Consider the following 24,091-nt stretch of genomic DNA (forward strand, 5'->3'; position numbering starts at 1 on the left):
GCTCAGCAGTGAAGCCGCGCGCACCGCGGCAGAGCAGCGAGACAGAGGCCTCGCGTCCCCACCACAGGACTGCACGGTAAGTGACCTACAAAGGGGGGGTAGGGAGAGGGTAGATGGGTAGATGGTGAGAAGGGGATAGGAAGAGGGTAGATAGTGAGAAGGGGGAGTGGGGTAGATAGTGAGAAGTGGGTGGATGGTGTGAGAAGGGGGTAGATTGGGTTGGGGGGGCCTTAACAGATTCTCGCACCGGGGCCCTGAGGCTTCTAGTTACGCCCCTGATGCCATGCATGCCAGGGACACATTGGTTGTAAACTGACTGTCTTTACCTGACGTGTCTGGCCGATAAGGGGTTAATATTGACTGGTTATTTGCGCATTGTCACATTAAGAACATATCTATGAAGGTTGTTGCACTGCCATTCTCTCTGGTGTTGTGAAGTACAATTTTACATTGTTACCAGTGATATCACTCAAAAGGTTGTTTGTAATGTAATTGATTGTGCTATTTATGCTGTCAGTGATGCCATGGCTAAGGCAAGTGATGAAGGCACTGTTGATATAATTTGTGATGCAATCACTGTCATAGATGATATCATTTGTGATGCTCTGTAAAGTTTGGTGGAGGGGTAATAGGCTGCTTTTCAGAGGCTGGGCTCGGCCCTTTACTTAAATCTAGAAGTTTTAATGCTTAAGCATTTTTGATAATTCAATGCTTCCAACAGTTTGGGGAAGGCCCTTTTCTATTCCAACATTCCAACTGTGCCCCAGTGCACAAAGCAAGGTCCATAAGGCCATGGTTGGATACATTTGGTGTGAAAGACCTTGAGTAGCCTGCACAGAGCCCTGACCTCACCCTCATCAAACACCTTTGGGAAGAACCGGAACGGCGATAGCGAACCAGTCCTTCTTGTCCAAAATCAGTGCCTGACCTCACAAATTCTCTACTGGATGAATAAGCAACAATCCCCACAGAAACACTCCCCGAAATCATGATATCTTGTTCAGTCTCAGACTTTATTGACAAGAAAATGTAATGATCCGCTCTAAAATCATAAAGCTTACTAATACAAATGCTTCAGTGGAGAAAATATGTTTATAAATAAACTGATTTCTAACTCCAGCAGTTTATAGTAACAGCACTGGAAGTGTGGTGACCGTTTCAAATATTTTCTTACTGACCATTGTTGTGACACACATGAAATGTTGAAACAAAATATATGCTGTCTGTTCCGGCATTTAAGGTCTTGCTAAGGAATGACTATGCTGTGCACTTCACTAGCTCCACTGGCACTAATTTCGTTTTGTTTCGATTCGTGCAACGAATTGTCCGCCACATGTAGTTCCTGGAAAAAAAATATACATGAAGAAAATATTTTTGTTTACATGCAATTCCATAAAACCACTTGCACCTGTGGGACTTTTTGTAGCATTTACAATCCATTTTGTGCTTCCTGTTTTCTATGCATTCCCTTTTAACATGTGTTGCACAGAACATGTGTTGCACAGAATTGCGATATTACTGGGAACTGTCTTTATAACACTTTGAAAAGGTGTATACTTTTTATTCTGTAAAGAATAAAAGAACCTTTTTACATTGCTCCTGGGACCTTTTTTTTTTTTTAAGAAAATATTATTCCAATATCCTTGGTGGGGATCATACCACCTACACCTTCGAATTGCTCTTAACCACAATTTTAACCAACACCATTGCTGCTATTTCATCATTAGGCGAGGATTGTATCGCCCAGGATAGCACCAAAAATTGTGAGTACCACATTTTTATCTCTTTTTATATATACCTGCAGTACAAACATACTACACCATTGCTGCTTTTCTTTTTTCTATTTTATATAGTTGAAGCGCAACCACTACCTCCTTTTGTGAATTTCTACTATCAATCAAGCCAGGAAGAGGAAACCTTGGCAAGTGGGCTGCTGCTCTATTCTATGAACTTAAGGACTTTTAAGAATGTTTTATACATTTTTAACATATAATTACCTTTAGAAAGTCCTGTCTAGCGCTCCCTCTAACCTCCCTCTAACCTGCTTAAAGCCAATCAAGGGAGCGGGAGGTCTGTTAATGCAGACCTCCGATCCTGCTTCCTTGTGATGCGCGCGGCAACTGATGGTGTGCGTCGGGATTTGATGTCATATCCCGGCACACAACACTGAAGCCGCGCCCACCGCCTTCCGTGCACTCACTGCACCGGAAGGACAGGACACAGAAGAAAAGCCAAGAGGAACAACGAAGAGGAGGAGGAAAAGTGACAGAGAAAAGGTAGGAAAACATTCAGTGAGAGTTGATTAGTAAGTGTGTGAGAGTGATGGGTGTTATGCTGAATGTTTGTGAATTAATGTTTGTGAATGAGTGTGTGTGTGATAGCATGGATGTGTAAGTGTGTGTGGGGGGGGTAGCATGGCATAGGGAGGCTGTAATCACATTCCTATCATGTGATTGCTGTTAGCAAATATATATATAAAATTTTGCTCGATTATAAGACGACCCCCCAAATCTTAATATTAATTTAGGGAAAAAAAGAAAAAGCCTGAATATAAGACGACCCTATAGGAAAAAAGTTTTACCAGTAAATGTTAATTCATTTAACCCCTTCAGGACCGGGATTTTGATACTAAGGTGTCGCTAAAGGACCGGAGCCGTTTTTGTGTTTTTGCTATGTCTTTCTTCAACTGTAATTTCTCTCTTATCAATTGGTGTACCCACACAAATCATATATTGTTTTTTTCAGCACAAGTAGGGCTTTTATTTGAAAGTACATTGTTGGGTAGTACATTGTTTTGTTTGAAATAAACTGGAAAAAGTGGGGAAAAAATGAAAAAAAAACACATTTTTTTACAGTTTTGTATACATACAAATTGTACACACATTGAACCAATGGGAAACAATTATCCCAAATATATTCATTAACTTGTTCTGATTTGGAAACCACCCAACATGGCCAGGATTTTCATCTATTTTGACCAGTATAGGGCAAATATTGCAAGGCATGCATTTTTGAAATGTAATTTTTTTCAAATTTGGCATGGTAGTCTAATAACTGCAATAGTTGTCACAGATACTGATTATCCCCCCAAAATTATATGTTTATGAACAGTAGATAAGTCAAGGTGTACAACTAGGGTCATTTTGACACATTTTTCAAACAGGGATTTTATCGCCAATTGCTGCCAAATTTTGAGGTATTTTTCTATTTTTTGGGGTTTTTTTGGATATGTTGCAATGTTGCTTTAGATTTTATATTATATTTTGTATAGAATATGTGCAACTGCAGAAAAAAAACACCATATTGTGTTCACGAACATCCCCCGGTTCCAAGAAGGCCTCACATGCATGGTTCATGCATTATTTGAGGAAGCTATGAGGGCAAAACTGGAACATGCGCATTTTAGTTTTCAAATTTGGAATTTTCAGAAATTGGTTTACTGGGCCCATATCCCATTTGGGAACATTTTGGAAGACCCCCACTGTAAATTACCCCATAAAAGTATATATTTATGAACAGTAGACAAGTCAAGGTGTTCAACTAGGGTAGTTTTGACAGTTTTCAGCCAGCCATTTCTTCACTGATGTCTGCCAAACTTCACAGGGAAATTATTTTATTGCTTTTTTAACGCATACATTTCAATGTTGCACTGAATTTCTTGGACACCATAAGTGCAACAGTGGAACAAAACACCACATTTTGTTCACCAACATCCCATGATTCCAACAAGGCCTCACATGCATGGTTCATGCATTTTTTTAAGGAAGCTATGAGGGCAAAACTGGAACATGCGCATTTTAGTTTTCAAATTTGGAATTTTCAGAAATTGGTTTACTGGGCCCATATCCTATTTGGGACATTTTGGAAGCCCCCCACTGTAAATTACCCCATAAAAGTATATATTTATGAGCAGCAGTCAAAAGTCAAGGTGTTCAACTAGGGTAATTTTGACAGTTTTCAGGCAGCCATTTCGTCATTGATGTCTGCCAAAATTTCACGGAAAATTTATTTTATTGCGTTTTTAACGCATACATTTCAATGTTGCAATTTATTTCTAGCACAGCATATGTGCAACAGTGGAAACGCCACATTTTGTTCACCAACATCCCATGATTCCAATAAGGCCTCGCATGCATGGTTCATGCATTTTTTGAGGAAGCTATTTTTGAGGGCAAAACTGGAACACGTGCATTTCAATTTTTAAACTTTTTTAAATATTTTTTTATCAGATTACTTGTAAGTGACAGGTTTAGGCCGCTGACATCAATCAGGGAGACTGATCAATAATCAGCAACTTAAAATGTCACCGTCAAGTGATCAGATAATAATTATGTTGTCTTTTATTATTATTATTAATTTATGTTTTTCATAATTACCCTAGATGACCCCTCTCTTTGTAGGGCAGGGTCATCCATGGGCTGCCACAATGATCCGATCACTCCTATTGGCCAGGAGTGATCTGATCATCATCAGCCCAGCATTTGACCTGGAAGCACCCTGGACTTTCAGGTCAGTGCTGTTATTTTTTTTATTTATTTTATTTTTCATTTTTTAATTAAATGCTGTGCTCCATTGAAGCACAGCATTGACTGATATTTAGTCCCCACAAGCTTGTGGGGACTAATATTAACCCCTGCAATGCTGTGATGGGGGTCATACACAATCGCTGAGCTTTTGCAATCGCGGTTTCAGCCTACAGAATCACTCCGTGGGAGTGATCGTAGGCTTGGGGGCGGGCTTAGAGAGGCTGTGCTGGTCTGCCCAGCAGCGCCCCCGCGATCACCACGATTGCGGCGATGTGGGGCGGTTTTTGAGGAAGATGTACCTGGTACGTCCCGGTCTACCGGTGACCTGTGACCAGGAAGTACCAGGTACGTCCCGGACCTGAAGGGGTTAAACTATTTTTTTAATAAAAGCTATGATTGAGAAAAATATTTTGGTTTTATTTCCTTCTATTTTTCAACCTGCCCCCCAGTTATGCACATCTGCCCCAGAAATGCCTTATACCCCCTATATGCGACTGTGCCCCATGATATGCCTTTTAACCCTCTAAATGCCACTGTGCCCCATGATATGCCTTTTAACCCTATATGCCACTGTGCCCGATGATATGCCTTTTAATCCTATATGCCACTCTAGGGTTAAAAGGCATATTATGGGGAAGAGTGGCATATTGGGAGGTTTAAGGCATTTCAGGAGGCAGAGTGGCGTATAGAGGGTTAAAAAGGCATTTCTGGAGGCAGAGTGGCATTAAGGGGGTTAAAAGGCATTTCACAGAGCACCCTGCCTCCAGAAATGCCTTATGCCCCCCATTTAACACTCCCCCCCGCCCCACTTACCGGTTCTTCTGAGTCTCCTGTCAGGTAGCTGGGGCAGCGTGTAGACTCACGCTGCACCCGGAAGGATGCGTGGCTAGCAGCGGGGGGTTGTCTGCGTGCATTGCGCAGACATTCCCCGGCTGTCAGAGATCAGAGTTGCCGGCGCCAGTGCCGGTGCCGCACCGGTGCGGGGAACTCTGATCTTTGACAGCCGGGGAATGTCTGCGCGATGCACACAGACAACCCCCGCTGCGGGGGATCTGGATCTTAGTCGTCTCATAGTCAGACTTTGAGGTCTGATTATAAGACGACCCCGATTATAAGACGAGGGGTATTTTTCAGAGCATTTGCATCGAGCAAATACGGTATATATAATTGCTAACAGCAATCACACTCCTATCATGCTAAGTCAGCCAGTACATGCTGGAATGTGGGTATGCCTGGGTATGATAGGATTGTGATTGCTGTTAACAATCTTAATATTGCTATTCATTTTTGTGTCTAATTTTGGTGCGTTACTTACTTTTAATAATTTTTGTTATTTTTAAAGATTTCGGTCCAGAATTTTAATTTCGGTGCATCCCTAAGACAGACACTGAAGTGGTAGGCCTACACCACATGGGGGTTATGCTGCATTTTTGTCAATGTCTGGCTCAATGTATAGTGATAGGGATTATGCTGTACGCCCAGTCAATGTTTGCCAATGTATATAGTGATAGGTGTTATGCTGTATCACTGTCAGCGCGTGCCTCGGGATATAATAACAGAAATCCTATACCACCGTCAATGTCTGCCTCAGTATGTAATGATAAGTTATGATGTACACCCAATGTTTGCCTAATGATAGACGCTATGCAGTTTTAAAGTGTGTGTGTGGGGGGGTGGGGGGTACCAAATACTCTAGGTAGGCCCCGGATAGTATACACTAAAATAAGAACAAATACTGTGTGACAAAATATTTATAGCAGTAGCAGTTCCTACTCTAACGTAAATCTGACACCTGTCCTATAGGGGGCAAAAGGACAAGACCCAAGGTTTGGATGCCACATGGACTAAAGAAAATAAATTACTGTAGAAAATGTCTCTTATTTTAAATGTTACCTGGGAATCAATTTAATATCATTTACTTTGCATTACATTTCCCAATTGTATTAAATAGTTTAAGTAATTTATAAGAAGTACACAATTTCAGAGATTATAAATTTTGGTACAGTTGCATGTTATACTGATTAGGTTTAGTACATGCCACAAAATATACCAGAAATATACACACAAGTTTTGTACATTTCAAGATTCATTTTGATTTGATTTTACCAAGTTATCTTGTAATGATAAATCCACTCACCTATTGGCTAATTCCATTGATATTTCCTCCAATGGCCGCCCCTTTGTATTAGGAACAAACATTATGACAAATGCTAGTGATGCTACGCTCATTATGGCATAGATGAAAAGCATCCATGACAGGCCAACAATACCTGTTGACAAGAAGAAATGATTTAGTTGTCACTATTGTAGTAATCTTGTTAGATTATGTTAATAACAAATGTATGTCATTCCTTTCAAATCTCACTTACTTTTATTATGATTACGTGTTAAAATACGGCAGAATTCTCTTACCTGTTATCGTGAGAAACGTTAGAGATATGAGGAGATTCATACCCCAGTTCATACTGCTTGTTATTGCAAAAGCCCGGCCTTTGATTCCCACTGGAAATATTTCACTCTGTACAAGCCAAGCCACTGAAAAAAAAACCACAAATAAAGAACAGTGGAATAACTGTCAATATTCTTAAGTATATTACAGTGTTTCCCATACTGTAGTTCTTTCCTGATGGTTTCTTAATATAAAATTTAGTTTTAAAAATATACCAAATATCTCTCAAGCAGGATATATTATGAAGTGCTTTAAGGAAGTGGTAAATATTGTAATTATCCTGTAATATATTTAAATGCTACATTGAAATGTATTTATTGACTACAAGCAGATTCTTCAGCACATTTTCGGCTATTTTATCCGCAATGTATACTCATGGCTTCATTTTTTTGGTTTGATTACTTCATATTTTTAAAACTGTGTGTGTATCCTCTGGATTGTAAGCTTCTTTTGGGCCGAGCACTCCCTGACTTCTTGTTTCTGTAAGTCAAATTGTTATGTTATATTCTACTTGTCTAGCCATGGTACAGCGCTACGGAATATGATTGTGGTATGTAAAACAATAAATAATAATATATATACATATAAAAATATTATGTAATGTTATTAAAGGTTTATATTTTTGTAGAATTATATATTATACACTACTGTTAAAGTTTGGGGTCACTTTTTTCCTGGGGAAAAAGGAAATTTCTAGCAGTGCTAACATAATTGCCAAAGGTCAATGACCAATTAGCCTTTTTAACTTAAACTTCAATTAGCTAACACAACCTACCATTGGAACACAGGAGTGAGGGTTGCTGACCCTGTGGTCACAGAGCCTATGTATGCCTATGAAGATATTCCATTACAAATCAGCTGTTTCCAGCTACAATAGTTATTTACAACATTAACAATGTCTACACTGTATTTCTGATCCATTTGAGGCTATTTTAACCCTTTTAGTCCCAGGGGGTTTTGGTACCTACAGTATTTGCTCGATTATAAGACGACCCCCAAAATTTGAATATTAATTAAGGAAAAAAGGAAAAAGCCCTTTTAAGCCTTATAAGACTACCCTCTAGGAAAAAAAAGTTTTTATAAAAACTATGATTGAGAAAAATGCATTTTTGTTTTTATTTCCTTGCATTTGCCAACCTGCCCCCCAGTAATGCACATAAGCCCCCAGGATTGCCTGGGGGCATATGTGCATAACTATGCATAAAGGAGTCATTATCAGACACAATCCACACAATCTTGTGGAAGCATCCCCATAATAGTGGAGGTTGTTATAGCTGCAAGGGGTGGGTAACCCCATATTAATGCTGATGGCTTTGGAATGGAATGTTCAACAAGCTCTTATAGGTGGGATGGTTGAGTGTTCACATATTTTTGATTGTGTAGCATCTGTGTGTAATTGTATGTGTGTAATATATATATATATATAAGTATGTATAACTTTTCAATACTACGTAGAGCTTTCTACTTCATTGCACTTAATATCTCGGACTTTTCTGATAAGATATGAAGAGGTGATATTAGGTTAAAGCTTACATAATTCATGTAATTACTTAATAAAGCTTTAATACTGCAAAAAGTTGGCACATTTAGTGGAAAGTGCACTCTGCTTCAGCAATCCTGATCCTAATCTTGGATATATATTTACAGATTTTTTGCCTCCTAGGTTAAGGTGACCAGATTTTTAAAATGAAATCCGGGTAAATTTTTTATTGGCAAATGGTAAAAAAACAAACATAACAAACAATGGTAAAAAAACAAACAATAATATACGTTATTTCTCAAATTTTGTCCATGAGATAAACTTAACTCCTCGGCATCCATGTGTACTGGATAAAGAGAACATTTTCTGTGAAAATTGCTGAACTAAAGAGCTGCACATCCGCCTCTGGGCTTACAGAATGTTCTTCTGTAAAGCTACTGTCACAAATACCTTAAGTCAAGACAGCAGCTATAAAATAATGTGATGTATTATCATGATGTCAGCGCAATAGACAGAAACACAGGCAATATTTACAGTAAAAGAAAAAAAAGCATGCTTAATAGGTATAAAGAGTAGGAATTAGTGATCACATTTGCTCTGTAAAGATATTCATACGTTACTACGTATCAAGGATACAGCTTATTGAATCTTTCACTTTATATGGAATAATTCTTGCAATCAAATCAAAAGTGTCTTGCCTTTTTCTTTTAGGTCAGCTAACCCAGTAGCAAAAAGTAGAAAACGTTAAACTTGATGAGTTGTCTGTTTTATTTAACCTCATTATCTTTGTACTAGGTAAATATGAGAAAAATGAAATCAAACAGGATACTCACTTGGTCCTAAACCTATAGAAAAGGCAGCAACATAAGCAAGTAGGCTTGCTAAACACAACCATTTCAAAGATACTGAAACTTCTGTTGATTGTGAGGTAATCTTGAGATTATCAGACGTAACATGATTTATCTGGGAAGTCTGTGGCCATAGTTTTGTCCCATCTGGTGTTGCCGTGATGTCAGTTGCACTGATCAATGAGAGTTCATGAAGCTCTTTCCTCAGAGATACATTATTTCTTGCTATAGTTATTGGTCCATTAAATGAAGGCTCTTCAAGAGACTGATTGTAGGCTTTACAAATACCATTGGAATTAACATCTATTTTAAGGCTCACTATCCCCATTGTCATTAAAGATGCAGCCATCACAGCAGACCCAACACAAAGGAAACGTTTACTTCCAAATTTGTCCACATATAATATTGCTGGTATTGTGCTGACCACTTTGACGACACCAATTCCAGTGGAAGCCAAGCTGGCGGCTTCATTGCTCTCAAACCCCACTGACTTCAGAACCATTGAAGCATATAATACAATGTTAGGTTGTCCTGTAATTTGTACAAAGAAGCTTAATGTTAGACCTGTCAATAGGCGGGCTCTCATGTTGTCCCGGGAACAAAACAAGTCCAAAAAGGTGTACTGATATTCGGCTTTTATGGATGACTTAATAGCCATGAGTTCTTCACTGATGTTTGATGTTGCTCTTAGTTTCTCAAGGACCTTGCCAGCAGCATCATCTTGACCTTTCATGATCAGAAACCGGGGGCTTAGAGGAAGGAAATACATAGCAAAGGCCTGTAAGGCACCCAGTGGTATAATAAGGCTGAACATATACTGCCATCCATTGATAACAGTAGCAAATACGTAATTGGAGATATAGGCCAGCAGTATTCCAACTACAATCATAAGTTCATTAAGAGACACAAGCATACCTCTGTTATGCTGTGGCGCAATCTCTGCAATATAAACACATGTAGCAATGGTAGATAAAGATATGGAAATCCCAACTGCAATGCGTCCAATGATGAGAGTGCCATAGGACACAATAAGGATCAAAAGTAGATTTGTCAGAACTAGTAAACAAGAGGTAACAATTATCACAATTCTCCTTCCATAGTAGTCTATAAGGAAACCACCAACCAGTGATGCAAAAAGTGCTCCAATTAGTAAGGCACTTACTACTATTTCTTGTTGTTGGCAAGTCAGTTGTAATAACCTGTGCAGCTGAAGTAGTGCTCCAGAGATTATTCCTAGCTCATAACCCAGTAACAATCCACTTATAGCAGCGATGACTGATGAAAGAGCTATAAAGATTCCGCAACCTAAAGAAAACAAAACATTAGAATTATTATAGCAGCAAACGAACACAATTAAATGTATTTTACATGAAGATTGTAGATCTAGATGGGCCAAACAGTTCTTTTTTGCTGTCAAAGTCTGTGTTTGCACTTTTAAGTATTCATACCGATATAAAGTTTTGCAGAGTAAATTCATTTCAGTATATACAGAACATACAGTTTTTACTATGTTTGCGCTAAAGGAGCAGAACAGTTTTTGTCTTTTTGCTGTGTCATTATTCAACTTTGATTGTCCTCGTAACTCATTAAGTGTACCCCAAAAAATTGTATATTGGTTTTTATTTAAGTACTTTCTTTTGAAATTTTTATATATATATATATATATATATATAATTATACACCATCATTTTGTATGAAAAATATCTAAAAATGCAGGGGGGGGGAGTCAACTCTTTCATGGTTTCACCTTTAAAAAATCCAAAATGTATTCAGTTGGGCCCCGATAACAGCTAGAAAAACTATAGATTTCCCCAAAGTTAACCTTTTAAAGTATTTTACTCAGGGCAATTTAACACATTGTATTTCAGCATTTTAGCACCAACCCGTCCCAAATGTTGCAGTATGAGGTTTTTTAATTTTAACAAACCCATTTTATACAAACACAGTATTTCAGTTTCAGTACATTTTTTCCCAGGGGTATTACTGAAACAACTTGTGATTATAATGAACCATTTCTTGATTGATAACATGTGAGTGCAACCATTGTATGGCGTTTAGGGCTGATTTCTAACACAGTACACACTATGATTTTTGGGGGAGTTCTTTTTTTCTTTTATATATACATCTATAAAACATCAGGTTATTATAAATGCACTATTGATGAAACACTTTTTTGTGGAGAATTGAATCTTGTATCTAGCAAATATCTTGTAAATAAATTTACTCAAATCTACAGTCTGCTTTTTCATTTTGTAAAAGTTAGCGGTTAGAGAAGTTTACCCCCCCCCCAAAGTTGTGATATGTGGTTGAATCTAGGTGCAATATCAATTTCCTACCTCTGAGATATCACCTTTGTCTCATTCGCCCCTACAAAACCCAAACTAAACAACTGAGGAATATACCAGTAATTTAAGGAATAATCACGAGACCAGGAACCATGGTAAAGCATGATGTGGGTTGCAATACGCTATATACTGTTTATTTTATATTACTTTTTGTAAAACTTGTAGATTTGCTTTAAGCAGAAAGGCGATACTAAGTGTGGGGCATTAATGCCTGTGATGCAAAGGGGATTTGCTTAGTCAGCTGTAGGTTGGAGGGCAAAGGGTACTGCCTGAAAATAACTTAAGTTTATTTTAAGAGAAAACATATTACAGAGCTTCAAAGAGGTCTATTCAGTGAAACATAAGTAGTTTTATGCAAGTTGCAGCACCAAAAATTAACAAGTTACAATAAAGCCCAACTTATGTATCCATTATTGCAAATTTCTATTTGTAGACATGAATTAACAGTCAACTATAGTAGAGTAGATGCAAGTCAAAAAACATGCAACTTGCAGATTAATTAACTCACAAACTGCTTGTTCACTCTCAATATTGTTAAAGGAATTATAAAAGAAAAAGTAAATAATATTTTAAAAAAAAAAACCTCTTGAGGCCCCCCAGGGCCCCTATCAACCAATGATGGAAGTTGACAATCACCTCTGTTTTCCCCTATACAATGTACAACAGCCTTGGGAAGTAAAGAGCTCACGTATACCTCTCGCATTCTCAGTTTGGATAGGGGAGGTGTTTTAAAGAAACCTATGGAAGACGGAGTCCAGACACTGAGATGGTATAACAAAAAAAGCCCAACATACTCGCATACATACGTACACTCAGACACACAAAGTGTAACATGCTTACACTAACACTTACACCCACTAACTTTCTTACATACACACAAAACAATTGCACACATAATAACATATTTACACATTTATATACTTACACGAACATACAGTGACATACTTGAACCCACACATTAACATAGCACACATACTATTAAACTTGCACATACTAATATACTTACACACACCAGCACAGAAACAGTTAACATACTTATATATACACACACACTAAAACAAACACTTGATCTCATATCCTAACAGACACTCAGTCAGCATTGGTGGGTATAGAGGTCATGCGGAGCTGCCCTCGGGGGTCCCCCCTGGATACCCAATGTGGGGTCTATGGGAAGAGGGAACTTAGGGTTCTGTGTCTCTTCAACAGGTTAATAAATCTTAAACTCTCCTCCCTCCCCACTGGGTAGAGAAGGAGCTCAGACGCCACAATAGTATTCTTTAATTCATTGTGTATGTGAGGGTGGTATATTTTATTACACCATACCACATTCTGGGTTGGTGAAGGGGGGTCTGGGGATTCCTCTATATTGCCATTTTATTTAACTGTCTTTATTAAAACATGTTACAATTATTTTGAGAGTTGCCAGTTGAGGAGATTCAAGTTGTCATTCAGCTCACCTGCTTACACTTGCAGCTTGCAAACATTAAAGTTGTGTTTGCGTGTCCCAACAAGCAACTTGTATATAAGTGGAATGGATTAATTTGGAAGATTTGGGTTGTTTAAAGGGACACTCGAGCAGTGCATAAAAAAAAAATGTAGGTAACGTTACAGCTTATGAATTTAATATTTCCTACTGCGCTAAAAGCAGACCTGCAATCTGACACCTGTGAGCCTACTGTCTTAGAACATAAAGACAGACAGGGATATTGTTATCTACTTAACCTTATCAGAAGCTGTATTATTTGATCCTAGAAGTCCTCGACAACTTGGTTTTGTTTGCCAATTTAATCTTCACGACTAACGTTGCAAAATATGTCAACAGCTAGAAATCTTAAAGTGCAGAAAATATTGAGTCTGCATAATTACTCAATTAAGAGGTTTAAGTGGAATCAACAGGTAAATGCTGATTTTGTTAAATCATTGAAAATACAGCCCCACAGAGATGCTCGAGTCAGTACTTTTACACAAATAGCTTTTATGCTTCAAAAAGGAAATATCGCAAGCTCGGTGTGAACAGTGCTAGACTAGAACCAAATCTCAACCCTGAAGTTTAAAGCACACTGGCTCTCAGGTCAACGGATTATGTATATATTGACCCCCTATGTTTTATGGTAGGACTAGATTTTCAACTATGTAGAGAATTATAGACCAAGTGATTTATGAACACTAAAACCACATAAGAGGATTAACTACCTACTTAATAATAGGGGAATGTGCGAGGCAAAAACCTCACTAGAAAGACTGTTATAATTAAAAAAAAAAAAATTAAAAAAAAATCCATTCATGTAAAAAAAAAAATGTAGTTCTGTAGCTGCTTCAGATATATTTAGTTAAAAGACTTAAGCACACTTTTGAGCCAATGATTCCAAGCAGCCCGGACTTCAAACTGTGCTTGTGACATAATCAGTGACATTTCAATTGTCAGAATTTTTACATTACATTATTAGACAGAGCTGCCAGCTTGGGTGCCTGGCAGTAATCATTTTTATTATCGTTAGCATATTACTTTTACAACCTGATATTGACTGTGTGAGAATGTTAATCGTTGGGATGGATGGAGCAGAGAGGTAAAAGAAAACACACAAGTTATGAAATAAAGAATAAGTAAAATCACTTGGAAAGGGGATCAGATATGTATAGTGCAAGAGAAAAAGCTGGAAGCAAACCTATGTAGAAAACTCTAATGGTTCAATCTGTGTGAAGGAAGATATCAATGTGGAAGGAAATTAAATTCGGAGGACTTCTTAAAATACACGTTACTTCAGTATTGGGGAACTGTCTGGAATACATGCCCAGAGACCCTGTGGGCTTCTCTGATTGCAAGATTTTCTTTGCATATTTTGTAGGCTTTGCTTGCGCTTCCACAAATGAAGAGTGTTTACAGCATAAAGGAGTTTAGCTAGTATTGATAACTTGATTGGCTCTTTCCTGCGCAAGTTTAATAGCACTTCTATTCATCCATTTTGGTGAATGTGTCTTAGAGCAGCTTTTACATCAGTGATCCACTTTGTTTTATTTGGCTACTAGGCTGAGTTGCCGGCAATCTATACATTGCTGGGCATCTATACATCAAGAACTCACATTATTAGAAAGCAAGGCAGTATATAATGGCTGATATTAACCTTTATAGCAAAATGAAAAATAAACAATGGAAAATTGGGGATACTAAATGCTGGCGTTGGTTAACAAGGAAGAATTGAATTGCAGATTAAGATTAAGTTCAAATCAGGACCTCATACCGATATGATTAACAAATATATTGTAGTGGATACGGTAAGATAGTAGTAGTACTCTGGGAAGTACACAATTGAGGTTTACACCATAATTCTCATCCATCATAGCGATGCATCATACAATAACGCGTCATTGCCCTCTTAATTCAAACTGGCAACTCAAGTACTTCAACTAACAACATCTGTAATGCAGTCAAAACAATGGGCCATCAATAATAAGCAATACTATGACAGATCATTAAATGTGTTGTACTCGGCAGGAACGTCCAGATTTATAACTTTGCTTGTGATGAACAAATATTCCCTCTGTCTGTGGAAGCATACCGATAAAGTTTCTTGAAAGTTTACATTGTTGTTGGCCTGCATGTCTTCTTATGTGTCCAGGAGTAGCCTGGTTCTTAACACTGCACCCCAAGTTTTTTTTATAAACCTCTCCCAGACTGCTTTGCTTTGAGTTACCTCTATGTCTTTGCACTCCAAGGAGACTATCGGCTTTGACGTGCTGGTGTTGAGTAATTAGGTCCTCTGAGTTGCCTCTTGGATGCATTGCCGTTGGTTCTCTACTGCTCCAGTGTTTCTAAAGTGAAGTTATGCTTGGCCGTGATGAAGAACACTGCTGAGTTACGCTGTGCCGCGTGGTTTCATATAGCAAAGCACATGCACATAAAGCACTGAAGCTCACAACTGCTCCTTTTTCATAATACTTTGCCCTTCAGTGACACAGACAGCTATTCTTAGCAACCTATCGTTGAGGAGAGGGAGGTACCAAGCAGCCTGAGAAATGTGCTTGTGAATTTTTGTACGACGGATGTATTTTGTTTGCAGAGTTTTTGGTCAAGCTATACTAGCCTGCATAACAATTATTATCCACACAATAATAACTTGCAACAAAACTTTTGGCCCAAACCCAGAGTCTCAAAAGCATTAACACAAAGCAACCGCCCCTAAAGCCAGAAGGCTAACCAACCACTTAACCAGTTCATCCCCTGTACAGAGGACAACTTTTACCCCAATAAAACAGACTCAAAATCATTCTTTTTTTATCATATATCTATAAATATTCCTTCTTTATTTAATTTTTTTGGGAGGGAGGGCGGGTATTTCTCCAAAAGTTCTTTCATGTTGCCCGCGCTCTCCTGCTCCCAGAGGCTTACATAGAGTCTCTGGCACCTGGGATGGATCCTGTATGTGGCACCCCCTCCCACACACTTTAAAACTGCATAGCTTCTATTGTTATATACTGGCGCAGACATTGACGGTGGTACAGCATAACTGTTATCATTATATACTGAGGCACACATTGATGGGGTACAGAATAACACCTATTACTATATACTGAGGCAAACATTGACGGGGGTACAGCATAACACCTATCACTATATATATTGAGGTAGACATTGACGGGGGTACAGCATAATCCCTATCACTATACATTGAGCCATACACAAAAAGAGAGGTTGGAATGCAGCACTCAGCAGTGAAATGGTGCACGAGCCAGGGTACCACCAAGTCCCTCAATAAATCCAAAATAAAGAAGCAGAGGCTCAGCACTTCATATGATAAGGTGAGTTTATTTCACACAGGCCTGTGTGAAATAAACTCACCTTATCATTTGAAGTGCTGAGCCTCTGCTTCTTTATTTTGGATTTATACATTGAGCCAGACTTTGACAATAATACAACATCACCCCTATCACTATATACTAAGCCAAACATTGAGGTGGTGTAGGCCTACCATTTCAGTGTCTGGTAGGGATGCACCAAAACCGAAAATTCAGCATTCACTTGGCCGAAAACAGAAATTGACTTTTATTAAAAGTAATACACCAAAATTGGACATAAAAAATTCAATAACAATATTAACATATAATTGCCCATATAATTGCAGCATGTACTAGCCTATCATGCCCAGGTTCCAGGATGTACTGGTTGTCTGGGCATGATAGGAGTGTGATTGCTGTTAGCAATTATATATATGCTTAGTAACCCCTGATATGCCACTCTGCCCCCCTGATATGCCACTCTGGTTCCTAGAAGTTCCACCCCCAACTTACCAATACACCCCCAGGCTCCCTGGTGTCTAGCGAGGCCGGCCAGTGGACGTCTGTGCGATGCGTGCAGACAACCTCGCTGCCGGCACTTCCGCCAGTGCTTCCTCTAAGGGAGAAGCCTTGGTCGGAAGGGCTGGCAGAGGAGGTTGTCTAACCGCATCGCCGCAGCCGGTGAACGTCTGCGCGATATGTGTAGACAACCTCCGCTGCCGGTACTTCCACCGGGGCTTCTGTGGTTGAGCACAGTCGTCCACGGCTGCCAGAGAGTAGGATCCGGGTCCCCTGCAGTGACTCATGTAATGTCTGGGATAGTATAAAGTGATGGGAGTTGTGATGTACTTTAGAGCATAACTTCCATCCTTTTATAATGAAAAAGACATTGGCAATGACAGGCTACACCATAACCAATGTTCCCTCTAATTTTTCTTAGGTGGTGTGCGCAGAAAATTTCTCTTGTGCAAAAATTTTCCCAGAGCCAAAATTTTGTGCGCACAATATGCTTTTGCAAATGTTACATTTAAATTGTTATTCTATATTTTTGGTACAGCTCCCTCATGGTTAATAACACTACATGTTAGTGTGATAATATAGTATAAGTTACACAACAGTATTACTTACTGTAATGTCAGCCGGTCTGACAGACAAGCCTCTCTCCTAATGTCCATGTTGCTCTGTCACACAGTCCATATAAAGCTAAGTTGGTGGAGCTGAAAAAATTCACATTTCAAGGGGATGGAGCTATATATTTCCATCCCTTTTGACTCCACTTCCATGGTCTATTTTAACCCCTTCAATCCCCTATAGACGTACCGGGACATCAAAAAAACGCCCACTAAGAAACCCCTATGGACGTCCCGGTATGTCCAGCCCTTCGTGCAGCGTCAGGGACACATCCCTGCAGCTGCACGGGAGACCAGGCTGTCTGACAGCCTGGATTCCCCCCTGGCAGCAGAAGCTGGCATCGCCGGCTTTCTGCTGCCCGATCTCCTGTAACAGCTTTCGGCATGAAAGCCGGTAAGCTGTTACATTTGAAAGTGCCCGATCACGCAGTTGCAAACGCGGGATCGGGCATTCCCTTCCGGGTTACGTCAGCGGGGATATCCTGCCCTCCGATGAGGCACAGAGACGCTGCGATCTCTATGCAGGTCTGTGAGGACCTGCATAGAGATCACAGTGTGATCGGTGCAGGGGGATCGCGGGGAGGGGAGTGAGAAACCATCTGTGGCAGGATGGCTCGATCAAAACAAGAAACTCCGAACACCAGCAGAATAAAAGCAAGATGTGGTTTATTGCAGAATTGTACAGTCCACAGCAATGCACTTCATAGTGTAAATAAACCAAAGCAAAAACAAATCCTTTTGATACAGTCTGAGGGCCTCTGGCTTGCCTGCCTCTCACCCTACTCCCAGACATCTAATGCCTCTAACGGCCGCCCCTTTAAGCACCTGAGTTCAGGTTAATTGGCTCCACCTTGCTGACCTCCAGCAATTAACGCTCCCCATGCTGGGAATAATGAGCGTTCCAATCTGCCACTTATGTACACAGAGTCCATTACTTTGCCACACATCTCTCTCATTCCCCCTCCCGTCCTGAAAGAGAAAAGCGGGAAAAAAAAAACAAACATTAGTCCATTTAGAAAATATAAAAAAATCATTAAAATAATAATATAAATAATACTGAAAAAATATATAATGTGAGCTGTGATGTCATTGTGACATCACTGGCATGTTCAGGAGGTCCCTAGGAGGACCTCTAACCATTACTGTGTAAAAAAAAAATATATAAAAAATAAAAAAAATGTGAAAAAAAATTAAAATAAAAAAAATTAAAAAATATATATAAAAAAAGATAAAAAAAAAATTCTTAAAAAAACCTTACTCCATCTAGCTCCATCTACCACCAGCACCACCACCACTTCTAAGATGCAGCCTTTGCGTCAGTCTAGTCGGCCAAGTAGGCCAAGCTCTCGCTTATCATTTGGGGAAGCATTGCTTGAAGGATCATCAAGTAAAGGAAAGGCACCAAAAGCAGGCAGTAGTAGTGCGGCTAGGCCCACAAGCTCTATGGTTTTTTACGGAAAGCCTAAAGCACCAGAAGCATGTTCAAAGTTAAAGGGTAGCACAACTAGTACATCTACTAGCCCAGTGAGTAAAAAGAAGTGCCTTTTGCCCCAAGCAGCATCTTTCCCATCCACAAGCAGCATGCAAGGTACCAAGCAGAGCCAAATTAGCAGCAAGACTCAGAGGGGTCCCAAACCAAAGCAATCTCATTCCTTCGTAGGGAAAATTTTCCCTGAGCCTCCACCTTCTCCGCTATGATCATCACCACCACCGGCAGCAGCAAAACCTAGCAAATCTAAAGTTAAAGCAATTAGCAGTCCCACTATGGCCAGTACTGTTACCACCAGTCCCACCACCACTAGTTCTGCCTCTGTTCATCCACCCCGAGCAGTAGGAGCAGCACCCAAGGCACACTCCAAGGCTATGTGCGCCCCAATTTGGGAGCACTTTGAAAATGTTGAAGAAGGGCGCTATGGAAAGTGCAAACATTGTGGGAAGCTAATAAGCAGAGGGAAAGTGTCTGGCCATTTTACCAGTGCTAGCATGAAGCATCACCTCAGCACTCAACACAACGCTGTGCTATTGGGGAAAGATGCAGAAGTAAAACTTAGTGCAGGCAGCATAGCTGGTGGCCGTGGAAAAAACCCCAACAGCTGCTTCTGAGCCAATAGCAGGAGCAGCAGCTAGTGCTGGCAGCCAGAGACCAAGGCAGGTTGGAGCACTGCATGTCCAGCCCACCCTGGAACAATTCGTGGCATTCCAATCCAAAAGGTCAATGCCCAAACAGCAGGCCAATAAAGTAACGCGACTTATTGGTCAGTTCATTGCTGTTGGAGGGGCATCCTTCTCTATGATCGAAGGGGAGCCTTTCAAACAATTGATGGCGGCTGTGGCTCCACAATATACAGTTCCGTCACATTCCACTTTCAGCAGGAACATTGTCCTTTCATTGTATCGGTCCTGTGTTGCAGCAGTGAAAGAGGAGCTTTCCAAGGCTGCTGGTCTGTTCATTTCACAACAGATTTGTGGAGTGCACCTAGTGGGCAGCATGCCTTTCTTTTTTTGACAGCACACTGGTGGCAGCCCGGTGTGCCCAAGGAAGCTGCTGCAGCAGGCTACTGATCATTCCTTCTCCATGCAGAAGTGATGGATGAAAAGCACACTTCCCAAAATATTCTGCATGCGATGAGGAAAATGTTTAGCCTTTGGGTGGGAGCAGAGGCAGGCACCAATGTTGAAGTTGGTTTTGTGGTAACTGACGGAGGTGCCAATATGGTGAAAGCGCTGCGAGATGGTCATATTGTTGGTGTGCGCTCTGCAGCCCACATTATCCATCTTGTAGTGAAGGCAGCAATGTCAGAAGGAACTAATGTGGCAGCAGTAGTTCTGTCCCGCTGCAGAAAGATCGCTGGGCACTTTCACCAAAGTGTTAAGGCTAGCCAACTTTTGAGGGAAGAGCAAGAGAGGTCAGGTCTTCCCGTACACTGCCTACGTCAGGATGTCAGTACACGGTGGAACTCCACGTTAGACATGCTGGAGAGGATTTTGGAGCAGCAGAGGGCAATCCATAATCTTGCCTCAGAGCATAATATTGGGATTACACCTCCATTGAATAGGGAGGATTGGACAATGATCGCCCAGCTAGTGGCTGTCCTTAAACCATTCAGGGATGCCACAGAAAATTTAAGCTCAAACACTGCCAGTCTGGCCCAGGTAATCCCAGTGTTCTCCCATCTAGGCAGCAAGATGGATGTGTTCCTTGAAAACCGTGAGGCTGTTCAAGGTGGCACTCTACATCCTGACGTAGCAGCCATAGTCAGGAAGCTGAAGGATCTGCTAAAAGTACACCTTCGCAAACGCATGGAAGAGAGTCCCGAAATGATGCTAGCATGCCTTTGTGATCCAAGAATTAAGGGAAAGCTAGCTTTGAAATTCAATGTTCTCGGTAGCTACCGGGAGCAATTGGTCAACAAGGTGCTTGACTGGCAGCGTAAAATGGGAATGCTGTCCGAGGAGGGAGAGGTGCAGGAGGAGGAAGAGATTATGTGGTCTGCTACTCCTAGCAGCAGCACCAGCAGCAGTGCCACAAGCATCACAACAACACAGCTGAGTGGAGCAGCTGCGTTTTGGGAAGAGGCACTTGGGAGTATAGTTGGACCATCTGACAGAGCTAGCAGCAGAAAGGAGAGTAGTGCTGCTGAAATGGTCAAACTTTACCTCTGTGAAGTTCCTTCTGCACCTAATGTTGATCCTCTTAGCTACTGGGATGAAAAGAAGAGTGTGTGGCCTGCACTCTCATGGGTTGCGCAGCAGCTTCTATCATGTCCGCCAACCACTGTTCAAAGTGAGCGCGTGTTTTCTATGACTGGAAACATACTCATGCATGGCACCTCATCTGATGGAGCAGATTGCCTTTCTTAAATTCAATCTGCCCAAATTGGGCTACCCAGCTCTTAGCTTGGAAAGTTACATTTTTTTTTTCTCTAATGTAAGGTAGTTTCTCCCCCTGGTTGCACGTGTTTGTGGTGTGGCAACGTCTGCTACCTCCGCCGGTGTAGCCAATTTACGTTAGGGCCTAGTGTCTGAGCTCTGGAAGTCCGCTCCCAAACGCCATGGACTGACAGACTTTGATGCTTTGCCCTGGGGTGAAACAGGTGAGCGGGTCGTCAATTGCCCACTCATTCACCTTTCCCAATGCTGCTGGTGGTGGTGGTGCCAGCGTCTCTTCTCTGCCAGTTCGCTTCCTGGCTAGTGTCATGCCTCAAATGTCCAAAATGTTCAAGGTAGTTTCTCCCCCTGGTTGCACGTGTTTGCGGTGTGGCAACATCTGCTACCTCCGCCGGTGTAGCCAATTTACGTTAGGGCCTAGTGTCTGAGTTCTGGAAGTCCGCTCCCAAACGCCATGGACTGACAGACTTTCATGCTTTGCCCTGGGATGAAACAGGTGAGCAGGTCGTCAATTGCCCACTCATTCGCCTTTCCCAATGCTGCTGCTGCTGCTGGTGGTGGTGGTGCCAGCGTCTCTTCTCTGCCAGTTCCCTTCCTGGCTAGTGTCATGCCTCAAATGTCCAAAATGTTCAAGGTAGTTTCTCCCCCTGGTTGCACGTGTTTGCAGTGTGGCAACGCCTGCTACCTCCGCCGGTGTAGCCAATTTACACTAGGGCCTTGTGTCTGAGCTCTGAAAGTCCGCTCCAAAACGCCTAGGACTGACAGTCTTTGGATGCTTTGCTCTGGGGTGAAACAGGTGAGCGGGTCGCCAATTGCCCACTCATTCGCCTTTCCCAATGCTGCTGCTGCTAGTGGTGGTGCCAGTGTCTCTTCAATGCCAGTTCCCTTCCTGGCTAGTGTCATGCCTTAAATGTCCCTAATGGTAAGGGCAGTTTCTCCCCCCTGGCTGCGTCTGTTTGCGGTGTGGCAACGCCTGCTACCTCCGCCGGTGTAGCAAGCTTACGTTAGGGCCTTGTGTCTGAGTTCTGGAAGTCCGCTCCCAAACGCCAAGGACTGACAGTGTTTGGATGCTTTGCTCTGGGGTGGAACAGGTGAGTGGGTCGTCAATTGCCCACTCATTTGCCTTTCCCAATGCTGCTGCTGCTGCTGGTGGTGGTGGTGCCAGCGTCTCTTCAATGCCAGTCCGCTTCCTGGCTAGAGTCATGCCCAAAATGTCCCTAATGGTAAGGGCAGTTTCTCCCACCTGGCTGCGTCTGTTTGCGGTGTGGCAACGCCTGCTACCTCCGCCGGTGTATCCAGCTTACACTAGGGCCTTGTGTCTTAGCACTGGAAGTCCGCTGCCAAACATCTAGGACTGACAGTTGTTTGGATGCTTTGCCCTGGGGTGAAACAGGTGAGTGGGTCGCCAATTGCCCACTCATTCGCCTTTTCCATTTTTCAATGCTGCTGGTGGTAGTGGTGGTGCCAGCGTCTCTTTTCTGCCAGTTCGCTTCCTGGCTAGAGTCATGCCCAAAATGTCCCTAATGGTAAGGGTAGTTTCTCCCGCCTGGCTGCGTCTGTTTGCGGTGTGGCAACGCCTGCTACCTCCGCTGGTGTAGCCAGCTTACGCTAGGGCCTTGTGTCTGAGCTCTGGAAGTCCACTGCCAAAGGTCTAGGACTGACAGTTGTTTGGATGCTTTGCCCTGGGGTGAAACAGGTGAGTGGGTCGCCAATTGCCCACTCATTCGCCTTTTCCATTTCCTTTTCCATTTCCATTTAATTTTTTTCCGTCTGATACACAACCTACCAAACATAACAGACACAATAACACATATAACACAGTGACATAACACATAACACACACATGTACAATTCACAAATCACAAGGACCTTTCCTCCTGTTATTTGCCCTGGCCTTCACTTCTACACTCACTAGCATTAACGCTATAACTCACACTTCACCCTATAACATTTTTCCATCCACATAGCTGCCAACAGACCCAACTTTTTCAGGGACAATCCTGCTTTTTTCCTGTCCCATCAAATTTAGCTAAATGCTAGTGCACATAGGTATAGCTGGGTAGGGTAGCACTACAACATTAAATAAATATAATAAAGTAAATAATAATAAATATAACTTTACAATAAAATTCAATAAACCCATTAAAATTAAAATTAAATTATTTAGACATAATACATCTTTAACCAAAACAGTGCGCTGCTAATAATCTTAAAAATAACCCTAAGTTATTTTTTAGTTCTTGTCCAACATTTTTCCATTCGCATACCTGCCAACACACCCAACATTTTTGTGGACAGTCCTGCTTTCTTCCAGTCCTGTCCAGTAAAAGTTGGGTTGTTGCAAAGTATGCCATTATAAATAGGTAGCAAATGTTAGGAATGTATTACAAGTGGTCCAAAATCAATTTAAAAATGTAAAATAATCCCTATTCTTTTATTAAACATCTATGGATGTGTGACTGTGTATGATAAAAACAAAGGAGGCCAAGTTCCTTGGAGCATTTGTCTAGGTTATTTTGTGTACAGTACACCTCGGTACGTGTGTGCAACTCTATTGGTCTCGCCTGCCATCAACGAATGAGGTGCATTCTGCAGTTCTGCAATTCATTTGTTGATGCCAGACCAGCCCCCTTCCGGTGACCAATAGAGTCG

At 41.2% G+C, this 24,091-nt stretch overlaps 1 protein-coding gene across 1 annotated transcript; it reads right to left on the bottom strand.

The window, feature by feature from the left end:
- Positions 1 to 996: 996 nt before the first annotated feature.
- Positions 997 to 15,445, bottom strand: SLC2A12 (solute carrier family 2 member 12). The gene is made up of 5 exons (XM_053461008.1): positions 15,341 to 15,445; positions 9,289 to 10,608; positions 6,939 to 7,061; positions 6,664 to 6,796; positions 997 to 1,342 (listed from the first exon to the last, which is right to left on the bottom strand). The coding sequence occupies exons 1-5, from the start codon at positions 15,426 to 15,428 to the stop codon at positions 1,258 to 1,260; spliced, it is 1,749 nt and encodes a 582-aa protein (XP_053316983.1). The 5' UTR covers positions 15,429 to 15,445; the 3' UTR covers positions 997 to 1,257.
- Positions 15,446 to 24,091: the final 8,646 nt, after the last annotated feature.

This window comes from Spea bombifrons, chromosome 3, assembly GCF_027358695.1.
Source record: "Spea bombifrons isolate aSpeBom1 chromosome 3, aSpeBom1.2.pri, whole genome shotgun sequence".
NCBI lineage: Eukaryota > Metazoa > Chordata > Amphibia > Anura > Pelobatidae > Spea > Spea bombifrons.